The sequence below is a fragment of the Podarcis raffonei genome, chromosome 5 (assembly GCF_027172205.1).
Source record: "Podarcis raffonei isolate rPodRaf1 chromosome 5, rPodRaf1.pri, whole genome shotgun sequence".
Lineage (NCBI taxonomy): Eukaryota > Metazoa > Chordata > Lepidosauria > Squamata > Lacertidae > Podarcis > Podarcis raffonei.
The window spans coordinates 21,582,117-21,603,113 of NC_070606.1; the positions used below are offsets into that span (position 1 = coordinate 21,582,117).

General features: G+C 42.2%; 1 protein-coding gene across 1 annotated transcript in view; it reads left to right on the top strand.

Moving 5' to 3' along the window:
- Window positions 1-20,997, top strand: part of LOC128413775 (heparan-alpha-glucosaminide N-acetyltransferase-like) — a 168,766-nt gene that overhangs the window by 34,732 nt on the left and 113,037 nt on the right. Inside the window, exons 5-6 of the mRNA XM_053388191.1 lie at window positions 9,507-9,576; window positions 10,461-10,515. Of these exons, the coding sequence (XP_053244166.1) occupies window positions 9,507-9,576; window positions 10,461-10,515 (125 nt within the window). The remainder of the gene's footprint in view (window positions 1-9,506; window positions 9,577-10,460; window positions 10,516-20,997) is intronic.

Below are 20,997 nucleotides of genomic sequence, written 5' to 3' on the forward strand. Positions count from 1 at the left end.
TTGGCATTAAATAGCAAGCTCCTTTTGCTAAGGATGTATATTGCTAGAACTGGTGGAATATGCAATTCCATCTGCTTTTATGGAAACAAACTGGGGGAAATGGTCCAGCTGTGTTCAGAAAAGGAAACACAATCAGCAGTGACATCCTTCAAAATCTGATGCACTTATTGTAAAAATGCTTATTTGCAGGAATTTGAAAGCAATTGCTTTGTTTGTTGGAAATGGTTTTAAGAGAATGAAACCTAATTTTACAATTTTTGTATTATATGTGTCCAGCAATTTTTAACACATCAGAGCAGTGGCAGCTATATTTGATATGAACATGAGCTTGCAAAACCTTAATTCTGTTTCTTTTTGAACCATTGGGGGCGGGTGTGGTGGTTATTCAAGGTCAGCAGCACCGAGAGGCAAAAGTGAGTCTGTCCAAGGCAATATTTATGAATGGGCTTTCATCTGCCTCTAATTGAAATTAGCATTGAGTCATTCTCTCCCCCCCCCGCCAGTAACTTTCCAAGGAGACAAATTTAACTTGACAGAGGAATAAAAGGTCTGAACTCAAGCTCTCCAAAAGAGTACAAAATGTGGCCAAGCTCGTAAATCACACCGCTAAATTGTAATGTGTATGCTAATTGGTCTCAAGTTCCATTTTTAACCTTTCCTTTAGCATCATAAGGACAAGAAGGATATTTTAGCATGCAGCAGACAAGAGACACGCAGAGAACTTAAAGCAGACTGAGGAAATGGACATTCTGAAGGGCTGCATGACTCCGCCCAGATCTCCTTCATGCTGGACCAAGTAGCTTAGATGGCTAAAATGAAACCTCTGTTTCAGAGACAGCATAACTCCTGAGTATCAGGTGTTGGGAACAAGCAGAAGAAGAGAGTCATCACCTTCATGCTTTGCTTGTGAGCTTCCCAGAGGGATCTAGCAGGCAGCTGCTGGAATCAGAATGCTAGGCTAGATGAACCCTTGGTCTGATCCAGCAAACCAATGCTTGATTTCTTTTTTAATGGTTTTTTTTAAAAAATTTCAAGTATTAATTTCAAGTGAGAACTACAGAGCTTAGGAGTTGTACAGAAAAGAAAGAAAAATAGCAATTGATGATTGTAGCAATGAGGCCATTCTTATGATCTCCAAAGAAGTGTAGAATCTAGGCAGGTATGAATTAGAGATGAGATAATTCTCTCTTTTTTGGCCATATCTCAGAATTAATTATTCAAATGTTGAATGGAATAATTTAAACTTTTAAATTCAAATTCTAAATTCTAATTTACCTCAGGATTTGCAGCACAGGGATTTGCTCACCCTCTTGGTGGGGCGTCGTTGTGGGACAGCGAGGGCTCTCCTAAGGCCCTGACAAGGGAATCACAGCATTGGCGTCCCATTCAGATAGGTGGTGTGGGTGTAAACCTGTGCCACCTGTCAGGAGCTAGATCCTAGCCTGCACCTGGGATTGGTAAATGGGGGTGCAGGCTTGGACATGGGCTGGGCCAGGGGCAGAGCCAACGGAGTAGGAAGGCTTCCCTTGGGTCCACGCCCTGGCCATTTAAACAGCCCGCACCTGGGGCCCTACCTGCTTTTCCTTCATTGGGAAAAGTGCTTTGATCTTGTTGGTGCCTTCTCTTGGTTGTTTTGATGGGAAGAGACCAAATATTGAATGTTCTCCATGTTCAAATGATACGAAATACAAGCGAACAATCAAATGCTATCCAATATCAACTAGGGGGTAATGTTGAGCATCCTAATACTCAAATATTCAAATAATATCCAATATGTATTTGGCAGCAAAATCTGAGGAGAACTTTTGGGGGAAAATGAATTTCAGTTCCAGAATTCATTCGTTCTTTTCTGCGCACAGGCATATTTCATTTTTAAAAAAATAACTAGTCATGATGCATCTCTCTACCCTCTCAGAAAAGTGTGTGACAAATGAGACTCAAGCACATATTATTGACTCTGAATTTCTGCCCTGTCTCCCTCAATGGGCATAGCACAAGGATAGAATATCTGCTTTGTGTGCAGAAGATTCCATATTCAGATTCTGGCATCTCCAGGCTGGGAGAGACCTTAGTTTATAATCCTGGAAAGTCACTACCCATCAGGGCAGACAATACTGAGCTGGATCGACCAATGGACTGATTCGGTATAAGCCAGTGTTCATGTTAGTCTCTGCTGCAGAACACTTAGCTTCCAACTGCCAAAAAAGCATCTGTCCGGTGCAAACTTGCACTACTGGAATGTGGCTAATACTGAATGCAGTCCATCAAGTAGGATAAAAGTAGTACATATTCCCATTATATTAACAACAGCAAAATGTATTGTGACACTTTAAATGCTAACAAAATTATTTTGGCATAAAGGGTTCATGGACTAAAGTCTACTTCATCATCAGCATTACACTAAGTTATATTCACGCCTTTCAAAATTAGTTCCAGCTGCGTTGCATCAGAAAGCCAGGCTGTTTGTTCAACAAGCAAACCTACCCACTCGACCACTGCCAAATTGCCACCTTGCTTTCTGTTTCAGCACGCCATAACACCAGATTCAAGAGCTTTCTTGGTGGGCCAATCTGTTACTGATTGTGCTAACCCGCGGAAGTATTCCCCAGAGTTACATTGGTTTCCTGTTTTGAGAAATTGCTTCTGCATGACTTCAGAGGCTAGCTTGGTATCTGGGAGCTCTACCAGGAATTCCATCAGCAGTGATACATAACAGCCCACATTTCACTGGGTTCATCCCCATTCTAGCCATTGACTTGTTCGCCTTATTATTGCCTGAGAAGCAAAGACATGGTTAATTGTTTCATATGGACCATGAATTCTAGCGTCTTAAATGAACTGTGACTGTGAGTGAGGCTACGGCTCTTCCAGAACCAATGAACAATTGCTCTCATGTGGTGAGGAACTGACTATTTTTAACAGGCTATCGTCCAAAAACTATGTATTCAAAATGTGGCTTGGAAACTGGCTGGTTTCAAGGGATTAACTGCAAACTACTGAGTTCAGGACTCCTGCTTAAACTGGGGCAAACTGGGAGGTTAGCATCACGCTGGACTTTTTTCTTATCAAGCAAAATCATTTCAAGATGTTTAGCTGTAGAAAACGTATTACCCCCCCAAAAAAAACTAACCAAAAGATTGCAGACTCTTTTAACTGCAGGGTTGTTTTGTGCCCAGATGTATTTTAGGCAACAAAGAGTTGCTTACCAAGAAAGAGGACCTTAGTCAATGCCACACAACCTTAGTCATGCCTCACAGTCACACCTACTGAAATCAGTGTACCTAGTGCAGGTGGCGCTGTGGTCTAAACCTCTGAGCCTCTTGGGCTTGCAGATCATAAGGTCAGCAGTTCGAATCCATGTAACAGGGTGAGATCCTGTTGCCTTGTCCCAGCTCCTGCCAACCTTGCATTTTGAAAGCATACCAGCACGAGTAGATAAATAGGTACCGCTGCAGTGGGAAGGTAAATGGCATTTTTGTGTGCTCTGGTTTCCTTCACAGTGTCCCGTTGCGCCAGAAGTGGTTTAGTCGTGCTGGCCACATGACCTCGAAAGCTGTCTGCAGACAAATGTTGGCTCCCTCGGCCTGAAAGCGGAGATGAGCACGTCATTCCATAGTCGACTGGACGTAACCGTCCAGTGGTCCTTTACCTTTACTTTTACCTTTACTTGAGTATATTATTTATTTCAAGTATTTATAGACAGCTTTTTTATCAGAAAAGATCACAAAGCAGTCTGAGTCTGGCTTCGGCTGGGGAGGGCGGGATATAAATAAAATTTTATTATTTTATTATTATTATTAACCCTAAGGACAGCATGGATTGAACCTGGGGACTTTCTTCATGGACATCATGTGCTCTGTATTGCCCTTCCCTTTCCCCAGCCCAGCCATGTTCGACTGTGGCCAATGTGTTCTTTGTAAAACAGAACTTTGTCTGGAACCATCTAGAAAGTACAATACACATGATATGAACTATAGGCAAGTTTTCAGAAATTAAAGTTTTATGAGCTTCAGAAAATATCATAAATATTAAGCAATCCAGTAATCTGAATTCATGCAAGAAATCATGGTTTGCTGGAGTGTTGGTCTGGGGAACCATGGTACACTTTCGCTTACCTGTGTGAGCAGTGAAAGGAAGGAGAAATCTACCTTCTTGTGTCAGGTTAGAACCTTGCCTCATTCTCCCTTGCCCCTCTTGTAGTCTTGGCCGAATGACTTAACTCTTTTCCCTCTTTTTCACTGTTTATTGAATGATGTGGAAGCAGCTGGCAATAATGAGCTTTACCACTTGGAGGTGCTACTTTACAAATATATAGAACAAAAGGGCACCAACAGTAATGTCTTGTTTCTAGTGAAACTGCTAATTTCAGACTGTGTTATTTTACCTTCTTACCTTCCTCACTGTCACTTTTCTCCTTGTTGTTATTTCTCTTGCGGTTCAAATTGTGACAAACTTTAATGTTCAAAGGTTATGATTCTCAGCATGCTTGCAGGGCAGTAAATTGCAATGAAATCAGGGGGACTTGTGTCCAAGTAATATGCATTGTGTTGGGTTGCACAGCTACCTTGCCTTTGGAGTACACTAATTAAAACTTTCCAGAAAATTAAGAGGTAGCATTTCTCATCTTGACGCTGTGAACCAGAAGTGATGAGCAGCTATCCATCCTTTCTTGCTAGATGTGAATGGACCATAGCTGAATGGTAGACCTCATGCTTTGTGTGTGGAAGGTCATTGCTTCAATTCCTGGCTTCTCCTGGCAGGGCTGTAAAGGCTCTCTAGCTGAAACCATGAAGTGCTGCTGCCAGTCAGTGTAGGCACTATTGAGCTAGGTAGATTAATGGTTGGACTTGATATAAGGCAGCTTCTGTGTTTCTGCGCGTGCATGTGTGTGCGCGTGCACCCACCCACCTCTTTTGTCATGTAGTTCTGACTTCTTAATCAATGTTCTGCTTTCAGAGGTTTTTGGTGTACATTTACTCCTTTTTTTGCATTTTACTGACTGGAATTAATTTGTATGGTCTGTGATCTCAGTTATTTGAGATAAAATGAACGAGAATTCCGTGAGGAGAATGATTGTAACTGTGGGTGTCAAGTAACATGGGGATTTGGCATTTTTTCACAATTTGCTGTAGCTATTGATGGTGCTTCTTGGTCAGCAGATAAAGAGCAGTTGATGAACTTTTTAAAAAGCCTACAGCTCTCTATCACAGCAACTCCCCCCCCCAAAAGAAACCCCACACGCCCTAGTACAGAAACTTCCATATTACGTTGGTGAATTTTGAAAACCATTATTTGGGCCTGAAAACCATGCTCTCTCTCTCTCTTTTTTAAAGTGATGAATTCAATCTGTTTTCTCTGAGCATTCAAATATATTGTTACGTGCAGCAGACTTTTTGATGCTGGCTTGGACCAACTGCCAGAAAGAAGGCGCTTGGCTTCTAGAAGTCACCGTTGCTGGGGTGACAATATCAACAGGAGGAGGGGATCACTGGGGAGGAGAGGGCTGCCAGGAAAAAGAGGTAAAGCCTGGTGGGCTTCTCCAACCCTGGTTAGGAAGTCACAGCTAGTGCAACTCTCTTAGAATAAATGTAATGTGCTTTGAAGGAGCTCCACCAGCCAGCAGCCTTGCTCCCACATTTTGCACCAACTGTAGCCTCTAAACCTATCCCTCAAGAGCAGCTGTACACAGAGCGCATCACAACAGTCTAGTTGTGAGGTAACCAGTACAGGAGTCAAAGCAGCTAGGCTACCCCTGTCTAGCCTTAGCATTACTGGGCACCTGCCAGGGCAAACATCCCTGCAGGGGACCTACTGACATTCTCTGGAGACTTTTGGTCCTGTTCTCATCCTCTTGGCTATTGCTGCCTGTGTTTGCCTGCTGTCTCTGAGCATGCAAGGAAAGTCAAAAGTAAGTTCCAGCAGCACCTTCCACCTGCCTTGGGTCTGGGCTTGGAGCAACCAGCCCAGGCATTCTTAACTGGTTGGTTTACATGGTGGAAAGAAAAGGATGGTGGAAAGAGTTTGGTAGCCCTTCCTTCCAAGGTGAGGGGGAGTGGCCTAAGCATGGACTTAGCACCTCCATGTATTATCGTATTTTTCCGTGTATAAGATGCCCCCATGTATAAGATGCCCACTACTTTTGGGGACCCCAAATTTAGAAAATGAACATATGCACTATCCATGTAGAAGACGCCCCCAGATTTTTAACTTTATTTTAAAGTAAAAAAAACCCCTAGTCTTATACATGGAAAAGTACAGTAATTAGAGTTAAACGTTGGTTATATGAGGCTGATTTATATGTGTTATATTGCCACGCCTGCCCATAAATACATATTAACACACTTGTGTCAGGCAGCCAGAAAGACAGAGGGCTTAAATAGAGGAAACAAAAGAATCGAAGGTACCTCAATCAATGCTCTGATTTTTTTTAAAAATGGGATATTTTAAGGGGCTATGGGGAAGGTGACCCATGTTACTAATTAATACTGAGAGACAGTTCTTGGGCATTGGTTTGATGTCATTACAATGCATAGTGCAGCCAGATATAGTTATTGAAGTGTTATAATTCCCCTGTCTGAGAAATACGTATGAAAATTCACTCTAGCTGTTGGATGGATGAATATTTAAGAAACTAAATCCATGGAAAATAATTCTGGGATGAGGCGTCTTAGCCTTAGACACACTGGCTAACGAAGTATTCGATTTGTATTATTAGCTCTGCTGGAAATAGTCCAGTAGCATTTTATTTGATTGGGCTTGTATCTTCCATTGTACGCTTGATGAATAGATATTGCTTGCTGGCAGGATTATAAATCCAGTCAGATTTGTCATCAGTTTGCAGTTACAGGAAATAAGTTACATATGGTTTTATAAGGCAGTGGGGGAAAATAGAACCTTCCATTTAAAAATGAGCGAAGTCTGTGGCATCCACAAACTGAGGCTGAATTTGTCATGTAGTCAAAATGCTCCTTGACTCCATCACTTGAGACTCCGTGGGTGAGATGGGGAGAGTGCCTCTCCATAGAACAACCCCTCTGCACTAGAAAACTAGAAATCAGAGAGGACAAGTATAGCCTGTTCTGACAAGTTTATTCCTTTTCTGCATGCTGGGATTTTGTTTCTCAGTAGAGTATTCAATTATTTATTCAACTATTTTTTTATTAAATTTTTATATAGCTCTTCATTCAAGGCTCACAGGGCAGTTTACAATATCTGACACACAAACCCCAATTCACAGTCTAGTGGTACAGTCCAATTTTACAATGTAATCTGGTAGTCTAAATTTGGTTTCAGTCCCACTTCTGTTTTTAGATTTGTGGTGTGGGAGCTGCTAAAACATGGTACTGTGAACTGAGTGGAACGTTCCACAGATCCAGTTAATTTGTTCAAAAGTACAGTAGTGATCTTTGAGTGGGCCAAAAGCTTCCCTTCCCCAGTTAATTCTAGTTACCGGAATATAGTGGTACCTCGGGTTAAGAACTTAATTCGTTCTAGAGGTCCGATCTTAACCTGAATAAACCTGAAGCACCACTTTAGCCAATGGGGCCTTCTGCTGCCACCACGCCACTGCTGCACGATTTCTATTCTCATCCTAAAGCAAAGTTCTTAACCCGAGGTACTATTTCTGGGTTAGCAGAGTCTATAACCTGAAGTGTCTTGTAACCTGAAGCGTCCGTAACATGAGGTACCACTGTATATTGATATTTTTTAAAAATTATAATTGTTCACATCCATTTCCTCTTTGCTGCCATAATGAGCACCCATCCATTTTATTCCTCTTCAAGTGACCAGAGATTATCACATAGCAAATTTAGGTACTGGATGACATAATTAGGGTCAAATGTAGCTCATTTACAATGAGAACAATGCTTCCCAGGAAGGCCACTGGGGGGGGGCAGCATTCCTCAGGACAGAAACTATTTGTGTGAGGGGGCTCCTTGCTTAGTAAACGCCACCTTGATTTACCCATGGTGGGCTTGAAATGAGCTTTTGCACCTTAAGTGAAAACCAAGATGATCACAGTGCCAAGCTAGAGACTGTGCTTTTGTGGGAAATATAGGTGCTTTGACCCTGTAGGTGAGAAAGTGGAGCCCCAGCTGAAACAAACAAACAAACAAACAAACAAACAAACAAACAAACAAATCAAAACAATTCATCTTGTGCAACTTTGCCCCAGGGCACAAAGATCTCTGTGGATCTGCCCTAATTGTTTCCAGTCATACACTGCAGGTACTGCAATTTCTCCTTCCAGTTACAGTGGTACCTCAGGTTACAGACACTTGAGGGTACAGACTCTGCTAACCCAGAAATAGTACCTCAGGCTAAGAACTTTGCTTCAGGATGAGAACAGAAATTGTGCAGTGGCAGCGGGAGGCCCCATTAGCTAAAGTGGTACCTCAGGTTAAGAACAGTTTCAGGTTAAGAACGGACCTGCAGAACAAATTAAGTTCTTAACCCGAGGTACCACTGTATAGCTCCTTCAAGGACACAGAGTGCCATTCAAGAGCAGTTGTGCATTTGGGTGATGTAATGGACTTACAGGAGGCCTAAACAAAATAAAAAAATTCCTTCCAGTAGCACCTTAGAGACCAACTAAGTTTGTTATTGGTATGAGCTTTCATGTGCATGCACACTTCTACAGGAGGCCTGTGTGCCCCCTGGACTTACTGGTCTTAAATCCTCCCCAATGCTATTACTCTCCAGCAGTCCTCAGAAAATAGGGACATTCTATTCTACATCAATATCAATGCTGGTTAGTAGTATTTATTGATTTGGGGTTTTCTTTTTCCCTCAGAGCTTCCCTAAATGCAATACATAAATTCCAAGATTTCTGTGCTTTAAAGTACCCCAGTTTTGTGTGTTTCCTCTCATAACTTTTGTACACTTGACCAGGAGGAAATGCTCAAGCATTAATAATGGCATAGAAAAGAATGTCCCTGTTTTCAGAGGACTGTTGGCGGTATTACATTCACTTACCTCAGAAAGTAGTAAGCTAGTCCTGCTGTGTTTGGAGGACTCCTCCTGCTCATTCTTCGGATATACATCTGCCCCAAAGTCTTGTCCTGGCGGCACCATATTTCTGACACTTGCAAGTGTGAGGAGACAATTGGGTGACACAGTATGAAGACCCAAGGGCAGGTGTGGAGGCTAGAAAGTGGGCCACATATATGATATATGAACGGATTTGTCAGAAACATTTCTTTGCGATAATTCCACTGTATTCCAGTGGCAAGAAAAGTAGTCTGCATTATTTTCTTTATTAAAATAATCCATGACTGACCGCCCCATCACAATGCTTTCTTATCTGCAGCTGGAGGTAGTCATTTTTCTTAATGGGGTGTTGTTGGGTTTTTTTTTTGCAGAATGAAATTGTGAAATTATAGATAAAATATTTAGTGTGGCGTTTGCTAATGGTATGTAGTGAAAGGATGTGGGGTGGAGTGGCGGGGAGAAAGAGAATCTTGTAACTCAACCACAAGTAGCTAAATTGCTATTTTTCTCTTCAGCTTTGTTGGTTGCTTTTGCCTGCATGATTGCTGTGGCCCTCCTGTATTTTCTTGGACTTTATGTCTCCAAGTAAGTCTGTGTAAGTGATATGTGGATCTATATGTTTTTGTTCTATGTTTTAAATCTGCAAGTTATCATTGAATTATTTATTTCTGCATTTATTTATTTTAAAGTATAGACACATAAAGAATTAGAATAAACAGTAATAGTTTCAGTCCATTTTTATGGGCGTGGGCCTTTAACTGGGTGATAGGAGTGGCCATTTTCCATGTATGTGGCTGATGAAAACACATTTATGGTGGTATATTGCCAGTCACAAAGTTCAGCTTTGCCCCGTTGACCTGGTTCTTGAATTGTTGCTCATGGCAAGTATGCCCATGCCTAGAATTGGATTTTGGCCTATATCTGTGTGAGATCATCATACAGGCATCAAATGGCCAATTTCTAACACTTTTAATCTATTGTGTGATTACTCTTGATATTTTTGATTCAGTAAAACTAGATGCACATATGCACCACCAGTGTTGGCAGTTTTCTCTGCAGCCACTGTCGTGGCCATTTCAGTGCAAAATGTGGCTTGCTTCATTAACAGAACAAGAAGCCACAGTGCTATGTCAAAGAAACCTCAGGCAACATGTGTGGTTCTTCCTGATGTGTGTGGAGTGCTTTGTTCCTGTTCTTTATTTCCTACAAATTTGAATAAACTTAAATTATTGTGAGCTTCTTCATTGTACATAGGGAATTCAGGAACCCACACCATCTTTTGAAAGTTAGTGGGTAACCTTCTGCACCTTAAATTTCTTTTTGTTTTTTGTTTTTAAGGAGTTTTGTAAATCTATTGAGTTACAGGAGACAAACTCCTCTTTAAACTGTTACTTATATTCAGGTTTTCTAATTCTAGGTAACATTCAAGTCCTAGATTTATAGACAGGTTACTTTTTGAATTCTTGCAGACTTCACTGTACCCGGGTACACTGCCATTGCCTTCAACACAAACCTACTTCCATTGTAAGTATATGTACCGCTTCACATTCTTTAAACATTTATGGGAGTATTCAACTAAGTTTTACTTACAGTAGATCCATTGAAATGAATAACTCTTGACTAAATAAGGCCAATTAATTTAAATAGGTCTACTCTGACTAAAACTTAATTGAACCACCCTTAATTGTGAAATATGCATGTCTCATACAGTGGTACCTCAGTTTAAGAACAGCCCTGCTTACGAACTATTCGGTTTACAAATCTCCAAAACTGGAAGGAGTGTCCCGGTTTGTGAACTTTACCTCGGTGTAAGAACAGAACCTGAATAGTGGAAGGGCACTGGTGGCAGGAGGCCTCATTAGGGAAAGCGCACCTCAGTTTAAGAACAGTTTCGGTTTAAGAACGGACTTCTGGAACGGATTAAGTTTGTAAACCGAGGTACCACTGTATATGTTTCTAATGCGCATAAATTTCTGCAAATACCTCCTTTCCCAACCTGGTCATGTTTTAAAGAGCAATCCCTGCTGCTGGAGTGGTGGATTTAGTAATTAAGAGTGCTTATTCTTGAGTTTTGAGTGATAGGCATAAAAGCACCCTCCTTTTTATTAAACAGAGTGCCTTGACCTGTGCTATGTACTATGTTTCAGCTTTCTATTTGTTGTGGAAGGATCTTTTACCATTTTGATGCCCCCCCCCCGGGGAGAAAGTGAGTTGTGTCCAAGCACTTGTGAACACAGCTTGCACTTTTCCACACTAATATGTTCCTGGTTGCCACTGCAAAGCCACCTCTCACAATCTGGTGATGCTTCCAGGGTTTAAAGGGGGAATTTCTTCACCCCTCTGATCCTAGTATACGCGTTGATGTTCTTTTTGCAGTGTAGTTTGCCCCTAAGTATGCTGCTTAGTGGAAAGTTCCTTCCTTCTGGCCTTTTTAGGCTGCTTCCAAACCACCTGATTATTGAGCATTCATCATGGTTTGTGTTTACCAAGTTTGCAGGCATGCTAGATGACACCAGCTCTTTACTCAGCATTCATTCTGATCTCTTTGCAAGTTCAAACAGCATTACATCAACCAGTGTTGTTTTTACGCTTTACATTTCCACATCACTTTCCTTATCTCAAAATGTCTGATTTTGGGGAGAAGGAGGTTTGTTGCGCAAGAGCTCTGCATCAAATTTAATTGCGCAACTTGAATTTTCCAGCATGTGATTGAATTTGCCAATCTGTGATACCACCCCAAAACAGCGATAGCCTGGAAGAGCCCTTAGAAGACTGTCTGTTCTTCTCTGATAGCAACCCTACTAAGCAGATAAAATGCTGTGGGGCTCTTGTTTGTGTCCCTGTCTTGCTCAATAGTGCTTGCTGTCAGACAAGATGCTGGGTGATGTACTTTTCTTTGCTTAATGTGGCAGCTAACTTGACAGTAATGAGAGAATGCCACTGCTGGAGACAGATTTGAACTGCTGTCAAGAGCAGTCAGAGTAGATGGAGGTGTTTAAAAATATACGTGGCAGGTTTGTAGAAGAACCTCAGGGTGTATTCTTCTACAGCAGGTGGTTTTAAGCAGGTTTTTTGCTAGCCTCTGCTTGAGATATTCAGGCTATGAACGGGCACTGTGCTTTGTTAGTGGGCTGTGACCATATGAGGAACAAGTTCTGGAATGTGTGTGTCAAAACTCAAGATCCGTGTAGTCAGGGGCTGGGGCCAGAGCTTCAGCTAGGGCTGGAGCTGACACCTTCATTGTTGACCAGGCAAAGCCAAGAGGCCAGGCAACTAGTACAAATACCCAGAGGCCTCATTCTATTCACCCATCACAGTGGCTGATATAATGCTCCTTTCCTCTGGGCTTAAAAGGTAAAGGTACCCCTGCCCGTACGGGCCAGTCTTGACAGACTCTAGGGTTGTGCGCTCATCTCACTCTAGAGGCCGGGAGCCAGCGCTGTCCGCAGACACTTCCGGGTCACGTGGCCAGCGTGACAAAGCTGCATCTGGCGAGCCAGCGCAGCACACGGAAACGCCGTTTACCTTCCCGCTAGTAAGCGGTCCCTATTTATCTACTTGCACCCGGGGGTGCTTTCGAACTGCTAGGTTGGCAGGCGCTGGGACCGAGCAACGGGAGCGCACCCCGCCGCGGGAATTCGAACCGCCGACCATGCGATCGGCAAGTCCTAGGCAGTGAGGTTTTACCCACAGCGCCACCCGCGTCCCACCCGCGTTCTCTGGGCTTACAGTAACGCTATTCCCCACTTCTGCCAAGGCATCTCTCCCAGAAGTTGTTAGCCCTCATACAATGCCCTTTTAGAGTTTGAAAAAACTTGTACAAACAATGAGACTTCCTGATTTAATACTGATTGCTTGTCCACTGGCATTAGCAGTAAATTTGTTTGCAGGAAATAGGCAAATGTTTGTACCCTAGAGCAACTTGTAATCTATCATATATACTCAGAAAATACTGAGTATGAGACCAGCAGGGATAAGAATGTTCTGCTGGTTTCTTTTTTAGGTGGTACAGCTTGTGTGTAGTTCATAAAGTATTTCTCATCCTTCTAAAAGAAAAATGGATCGCAATTATGAGTTGGTTCGGAATGGGCCTCAGTTGGCTAGGTGGATATAATGATATAAAACGGAAATAAAGTAGGTGATGCCATATATCAAGCAAGGAAAAATTGAGTTTGGAGAGATGCAATCTGGCCTCCAGCTCAGGCTTTTAATCTTGAAGGGCATTTTTTAACATGATGTGATTGCTAATAATACTTCACAGCAGGTTTTAGGAAATTAACATTTTTAAAGAGAAAAAGAAGCACGCACACACCAATGACTGGAACATACGATTCCAGAATCTAAAATTCCCAGATGTCTAGATTTTGGCTTAATGTTAGACTTTTAAGGACAACCTATTAATTAATTTAAAACAAATGCTGTGCCCAAATATTTTTTAAACAAATATAAAAATGAATTAAGGATACATCCCACCCAATGATCTGCAGATGTTTGCTTTTCACTTATTTTTGCTTTTAAGTTGGTTTAAACTTTTTATGATTTCATTGTTTGGTTTTACGTTTTTATATTGCCGTAAACTGATGTGATATATTTTTTATGACACAGTAGTATATAAATATTTTCATAAAAATAATAAAATAAAAATAAAACAGCTAAAATATTACCAGTGTTAAAATTTAGCCTCTTCAAAGTTAATGCTGTGTCCACCCTACTACAGGCAGAAGTAGCTGGAACATACCTAGCAAAGAAATGTCTAGCTGTTCCTTAGATACTCTAATTTGTTGAACAGATTGTTGCTCAGCTACTAGCTGTGGTGGTAGTCTTCTGAATGCCACTTGCTGGAAACTGCAGAAGATGAGAGTGCTCTTGTACTTGCGCCTTGCTTGCAGGTTTTCCACAGGCATCTGGTTGGACACTGTAAGAACAAGATGCTGAACTAAAGGGACCATTGGCTTGATTCAGCAGTTTCTTCGTATGTAATTATAACATATAAGAAAAAGAAGCAGTCTTGGCATCTGTTCACCTGCTGTTTGTCTGAGGGGACCCTCCAGACTGGTGCATTCTGTAACACGTTCTTGACACATGTGTGTGTGTGTGTGTGTGTGTGTGTGTGTGTGACATACACACGTGTTTGTTTGTGTTGGCATCTATCTGTCTTGGGAGACAATGGAAGAGTGCACCTGCACATTAGTGCTAGATTTATTCTGCCTTAATTTGTTCTGTAATACTTCCCTCAATGCTACTACATTGCTGTTATTTTAAATCTGCCCTTCACCCTAAGGTCCTGGGGCAGCTTGGAACAAACCTCTCTTTCCAACAATATGCACTAAATGGAAAGGAAGCACTGTGAGTGGTTTATTTAACTACTCTACACTAGCATGTTGAATGTAAAAACTTGCCTTTAGTGGAGAAAGGGAAGTCCCTTGCCTTGGCACCTACTACAGGAACAACAGCTGGAGAATACTTTTAAACATGTTTGCACACCCCTTCACCTGGAGCTTCTGGCAAGAAGAGCAACCCAGCTGTTCTTCACTTACCATGCACTGGCTCATATTCTTCCCCAATCTGGTGGTGGCTGCTTCCCCCCACCCCCCACAACCCATCAAATTTATCCTCACCAACAGCTTGCCACAAGCTGTCAGGAGGAGGAAAGTCTTGCTTTCCCATTTGCTTAGGTCGGAGTTTTTCAAGCCTTTTGGGTCCACAGCTTCCATGACCAACTACAGTGGTACCTCGGGTTAAGTACTTAATTCGTTCCAGAGGTCCGTTCTTAACCTGAAGCTAATGGGGCCTCCTGCTGCTGCTGCGCTGCCAGAGCACGATTTCTGTTCTTATCCTGAAGCAAAGTTCTTAACCTGAAGCACTATTTCTGGGTTAGCGGAGTCTGTAACCTGAAGCACATGTAACCTCAAGCGTATGTAACCTGAGGTACCACTGTACATTCTTTCTGTGGCACCCCTGTGGGGCTCAAGAGTCCAGTTATGTCACCCCTTGCCTGCAGAGCTGGCAGCCTCTCACCCCTTTTCAAACACCTTCAGCCTCCTCTCCTATCCCCTCTCCTTGGGAGTCCTTTGAGCAGCTGCAGCTGCCACCCCGGTCTCTGAGCTGCCCCCCTGCCCTAAAGAGAGTTGCCTCCTCATACTTCCCCACAAGGGCCTGGGAGGCACCCCCTGGCCAGCCCCAGAGGACCATTTGCCTAGGGAGCTTGTAGTCAGGGCTGCTGCAACAAACAACTCTGCAAGCCTTTGGGAGGCAGAGACATAAGAGGGCATTGGAGGACAGAGGGAGGGAAAGAGGGACACAGGCCAGTGTTGCCCGTGGCACCCCTGACCATCATTCAAGGCACCCCAGGTGCCATGGCACACTGATTGAAAACCACTGGCTTAGGGGAAAGCCTCCATCACCAGAATGAGGTATATTTGGAGAGCAGGCTGCCTGTTGTGGATTTAATTGAGCTGTACTGGCAGTGGCTGAAAGAACTTGCAGTTGCACTGTACAGAATGACAGAAGGATGAGCATGCTTGGAAGTATTCTCCAGCTGCTTCAGCGGCCATTGGTGGAAAATTGGCTGCTACCTTCTTTCAGAAGCGAATACAGGCACAGGGTGGCTTTGTTACATTGCACCCTTTAATTAAGAAAATTGCATGTGAATTGGCTCATAGAAAGGGGAGGAGGTAGATTTTTAGGAATGGCGGGCCCAAGCATTGCATCCAGAAAGACATCTGCTTCTGAGATGTAGAGAATGGAAAACAACTCTGCACTGTGTTCTCTGCTTCCTGAGCTAAGACCAGGAGGAATCCATATGAATAAGATGTATACTGGGGCCCAAACACAGGATTTGATCTCTTGGAGATCGTTCAAAAAAGCCAAACCAAACCTGAGGACTGATTGATGTCACCACATGGTTTACCTGTTGATTCCCTGGAAAATCTTAACCATGATCAAATCCTAGAAAATGTCCTGTTATATAGAACTGTTGTCCCAAACAGTGTGGGAATAGTACATTTAAGAGCGTGTGCAGTTCCCATTCAAGCCACCCAAACTTTCCTGCATCTGCATTTGCATTTAGAAGCCTCTCTGTGATAAGGAAACAAATAATCACACGGCAAGGTGGTTCTTGGACTACCCTCACAGCAGATGAGGAAATCACATGACAGACTTCTCTCCCATATCAATAACTCTTCGGTTGGAAAGCTGAATGTGAGGAGAAGGGTTCCAGCTTTTTTCTTTCTTTCTGAACGCATAAAATTTCTCCAGGACATACTAGCTTTCAACAGGGTTTTTGTAAGCAGTGGTATTCAATCATGTGATTCCCCCTCCATGTACAGTTAGAGATGGTTTAATCCAGGAACGTTTTTTTTAAAACACATGATGCTGCTGGTGTTATATATCAGAACACAGGTATGAGCCAAAAGTTGAGGTCAATATACTTTCCAGACAAGAGAGTAAAAATGTGCCGTAGCTTCCAGTTATTGCTTACAAATACAAAAGCCTAGATGAGGCAGCAATTTACTTAAGGAACCATTTCCATTATCAGTGAATCATCTCTTTTTATTAGATGAGAAAGGCAGGAATGCCAAGTCTTTGGGCACAAAATCATAAGTCAAAATGTCTCACAGGAACCTGTACTTTTCCACAGTTATTGCTTGGCTGTCTATATTACCTCTACCCCTTGCCCCTTATTTGTGTGTGTGTTTGTTTAGAATTTGATCTGACCCATCCCAAAGGCCCAGAATGGGTAACAGTAGTAGAAAAAAGACAAAAGATCCACTTAGGCTTCTAAGCATTCTAATCTGGGGAGATGCATTCCCAGAGGTTTGCACAGCCAGTATGGAAATAGTAGATATAGATTAGTACCCAACCTTTTTACTTTGTGAACAGAAGGAGCTTCCATTCAAAGAATGAGAGAACAACACTTCTTCCATTTACAGAACAAAAACACTGGATTCTACGCACAGTGTTGGACTTGGCTGGAGGCATCTGGATTTCAAATAACTCATGTTTTACCCCACAGTGATCTCCTTAAAACAGCATACCCACCAACATTTCTCCAATGGAAATAGGGATCTTCTATTCCATAATAATAATAATTTTATTATTTACACCCCGCCCATCTGATTGGTGTGCCCCAGCTTCCAACATATGTAAAAACACAATAAAACATCAAACATTTGAAACTTCCCTATACAGGGCTGCTTTCAAATGGCTTCTAATGGTTGCATAGTTACTTATCTCCTTGGCTCAGAGGTCCATACCCTCCAACATTTATCTGATGAAAATAGGGACGCCCTAAGGAAAAGTGGGCCATTCCAGGATCAAATCAGAAATGGGGACGGCTTCTGTAAATCTGGGACTGTCCCTGGAATATAGGGACACTTGGAGGTTTTGAACCAGGGCTGAGGAACCTCAGGCCCAGGGTCCAAATGCAGGCCTCTTTATCTGATGCAGAGAACATTCTCCAGGCCACACCTCCTCTCCTGAAGCCACACCCCTCACTGGCTCTGCTTCACATCTGAAAGTTTTTGCCTGACTAGAATGTGCCCACAAGCTGTGAGAATTCCTCTTTCTTGCCTTGATGGAGGGCAGAGAGGGGTGTAGAAACTAGCTGGCATGTTGCTCAGAAGGGAATGTAGCCATCAGTCTGAAAATGCATCCCTACCACTGCCCAAGAGGAAGGGTGGGGTGCATGTTGGCATCTTTCTGTCTTGGGAGGCAAGGGAGGAGTGTGCCTTTGGGGGTGAAGTCAAACTGTTGGATGGTTACAGCATGTGCTGTGGCTGTAGAGGCTGTTATGGGAGAGAGATGTTTTGCTGCAGGTGAGACAGATGAAGGTGTCCAGTTGTGCTGGTGCAGCTGCACCATGGTGTTTCCTCTCTCTGTGTTCCTCCTAGCGGTCATTCCTCCTCTGGTCACTGCTATGGATGCGCAACCTGTCTCCAGGCACTGTGGTTATCTGCAAGGGATTCCCACACAGTGGGGTTGGTGTTCCCAGCCTTCGTGTTATGCCTGCAGACATCTTTGTATCACAGAGTTGGTCTGCCGATGGGCCTGGTGCCTGAAGCCAGCTCCCCGCAGAGCACATCCGTGGGGATCTTGACATCTTCCATTCTGTGTTCATGTGAGAGGGATTGTTAAGTTCCTTGGGGGGAAGCACTGACATAGCAAAATGCTACAGTTCTCTTGGAAATCTTGCTTAGCACATGCTCTTTAGTGTTCCGTGACTGTATTACTGCTATTGAAGTGGGAGCCCCACCGATGAGACAATACCTGGCTTGGCTCCATAATATTTTATGTTTTGTTTAGATACTGTACTTTCAACTTGTTATGTTTGGAATATCAGAAGCATTTGGCATTGTTTCTTTGGAGTCTAGGAATCTCCCAAATGTAATTGCAATCCCTTCTCAAAATAGGAGAGCACCGACTCCAATTTAATTTTCTGGGAAATGCTGAGTTGATTATCGATTTGCTTGACATCCTTGGCTTGGAAGAGGCTCCTAACATCTCCAGTGTGATCTCCAAGTCAGTGTCTGTTAAAAGTCTGCTCTGCACTGCCACTTTCATTTCAGTTTGCTTTTCACTATTCTAGCACAAATATTTTCATTTCCTCCAGCATTAGACCCCACATGCTGGCACTGCAGGCTCACCCATCCCCAAATCACACCCATACACCTGCAATATATTTATGCAGTTCCCTAGAAAAGAGGGACACTTTGAAAATGGATGGTCAATTAGTCCAGTTTAGCTTCTGATAAAATTATTTAGCAGAAACAAATCAATAAGGTGTCCAAGAAGAGAAGACAGAACAGGATTTTTCCAGTGTTGAAAGTGTGATAAAACTATTGTGTGTGGCATAAGCACTCATATTTTCTTTTGTCCCACTGTAGTCTCTGGTCAAAACGGTTTTGCAGGTTTTTGAAGCAAAATAAAAGTTTTTAAAACCTGTTTAAAGGAAAAGGGACCCCTGACCATTAGGTCCAGTCGTGGCCGACTCTGGGGTTGCAACGCTCATCTCACTTTCTTGGCCGAGGGAGCCAGTGTACAGCTTCCGGGTCATGTGGCCAGCATGACTAAGCCGCTTCTGGCGAACCAGAGCAGTGCACAGAAACGCCATTTACCTTCCCGCCGGAGCAGTACCTATTTATCTACTTGCAATTTGGCGTGCTTTCGAACTGCTAGGTTGGCAGGAGCAGGGACCAAGCAACGGGAGCCCACCCCGAAGTGGGGTTTCGAACCACTGACCTTCTGATTGGCAAGTCCTAAGGCAGCTTTGGATTTAGGGTGGTGTGGGTGGTTCCCTTTTATAGGGCACTGAGCTGAGGGGTGCAAAATAATAATAATAATAAATAACAGTACCACCTTATTTGGGAACCTATTGAAAAGAGCCATTAAAAAGCAACTGTACCAGCATGAATTATTGTGAAAATAATAAATACTTGGGGGTGCCAACTTTTGGCTCCCTTCAGGGCACAATGTTACCAAAGTCAAAGGTTCCCTGAATGTGCAATCGAAGCCTTTGTGTGTAAAGTCTTACAGACACTGGGTGAGATCCATTGTTAGTCATACTTAGAGTAGTAGACCTATTGAAATAAATGGGTCTAAGTAACTTCTGTTTATTGTTTTCAGTGGGTCTAATCTAAGTATAAGGTAGTTTGATGGTGAACAAATATAGGATGAATGTCTAAATTACGCTTTTGCTGCTCTCTTCATGTGAACAACAGCAGCAGGGAAAAGTGTCAGCTCAAATATACCTTAAAGTTGTAAATGAAATATTGACTTAATTTAAAGATGCTGATGTTTTAGGGCTGCAACATGCAACAGTGCAATTTACCCATCACTCCTAGGCAAGTGGATTGTAGCCATAACTTATTAGTTTATCAGAAGTTTTTAAAATCAATTAATGTAAAAAGACATCACAGTTAATTAGGGAGCAATTTCATTTTCATAAATAATTTTTTGATGCAAGTAATTATGAAAATTGCAGTTGGCAGCACCATGTTAGAAAGGGCATTGCCCATTTTCCTTCAGGAAGGAGGGGAATAACTCTTCTTTTTGATATTTTATTAAAAGTTGATGAAATAAACACATAAAAATGTTTTGTTGTAAACCGCTCTGATATTTTCATAAATAGTGATAAATATTTTTTAATAAATAAATGAGACTGAGAAGTTATTTTATCTCACAACAACCCTGTATACAACCTGCAAGAGAGGCCCTTTAAATAAGATAAAGCCATTGGAGGAAGATGAATAAAAAACTGTAAGCGACTGACATAAACACTATAGTTCTTCCATTTGTAAAGTCTTGCAAGAAACAGGATTCCCCATACAGAGCACCAACAAAACAACCTTCTAAACCTGCTGTGATATTTGTCTGGATATGAAAACAATTCCTTAACAAATAGACTACCCATTTGTTTTTTCTAACTCTAGTCTAAACAATCAATGCGCAGTAAAAATTAGCATTCAGGCTTCTTTCTGCTCAAGACTTTCTGTGATAAATGATGATACTCTTTCTTGGCCTTTCAACTGTGGTGCAAAGTAGTTAACATAATGAATAATTTCCTGAACAATAAAAGGACCTCTGTCTTTAAGAACAATGTTTTAGAGATTGTAACACTATTTTATTTAGTAGTACTTTTCAAGAAGATTTAGAAATGAAATTAATCCCGCAGGGACGTCTCTTTTTTTTGCATATGTTGCTTGGTAAAGTATCAACTTCACTGATGATATATAATGAATTTTTGTCCAACTGTGGATCCTTATGATCCTTATCTAGCCAAAATGACACCATTCACATGGAAGAGGCAGGCTTGGAAAAATCTCACCATTTGCTGAAGTACAAAAAAAACTTTAGAGAAAAAAAGCCTAAGGGGAAACCCTCAAAAACAAACCAGTGCAAACTGAGCATGCTTAGTGAGCATGGAATACTAACTTACTGGCTGACATCTGGAAGACAAAAAATAGAAACCAGAAAAATGAAGAGGGAGAGTGGAATGTCATATTCTGG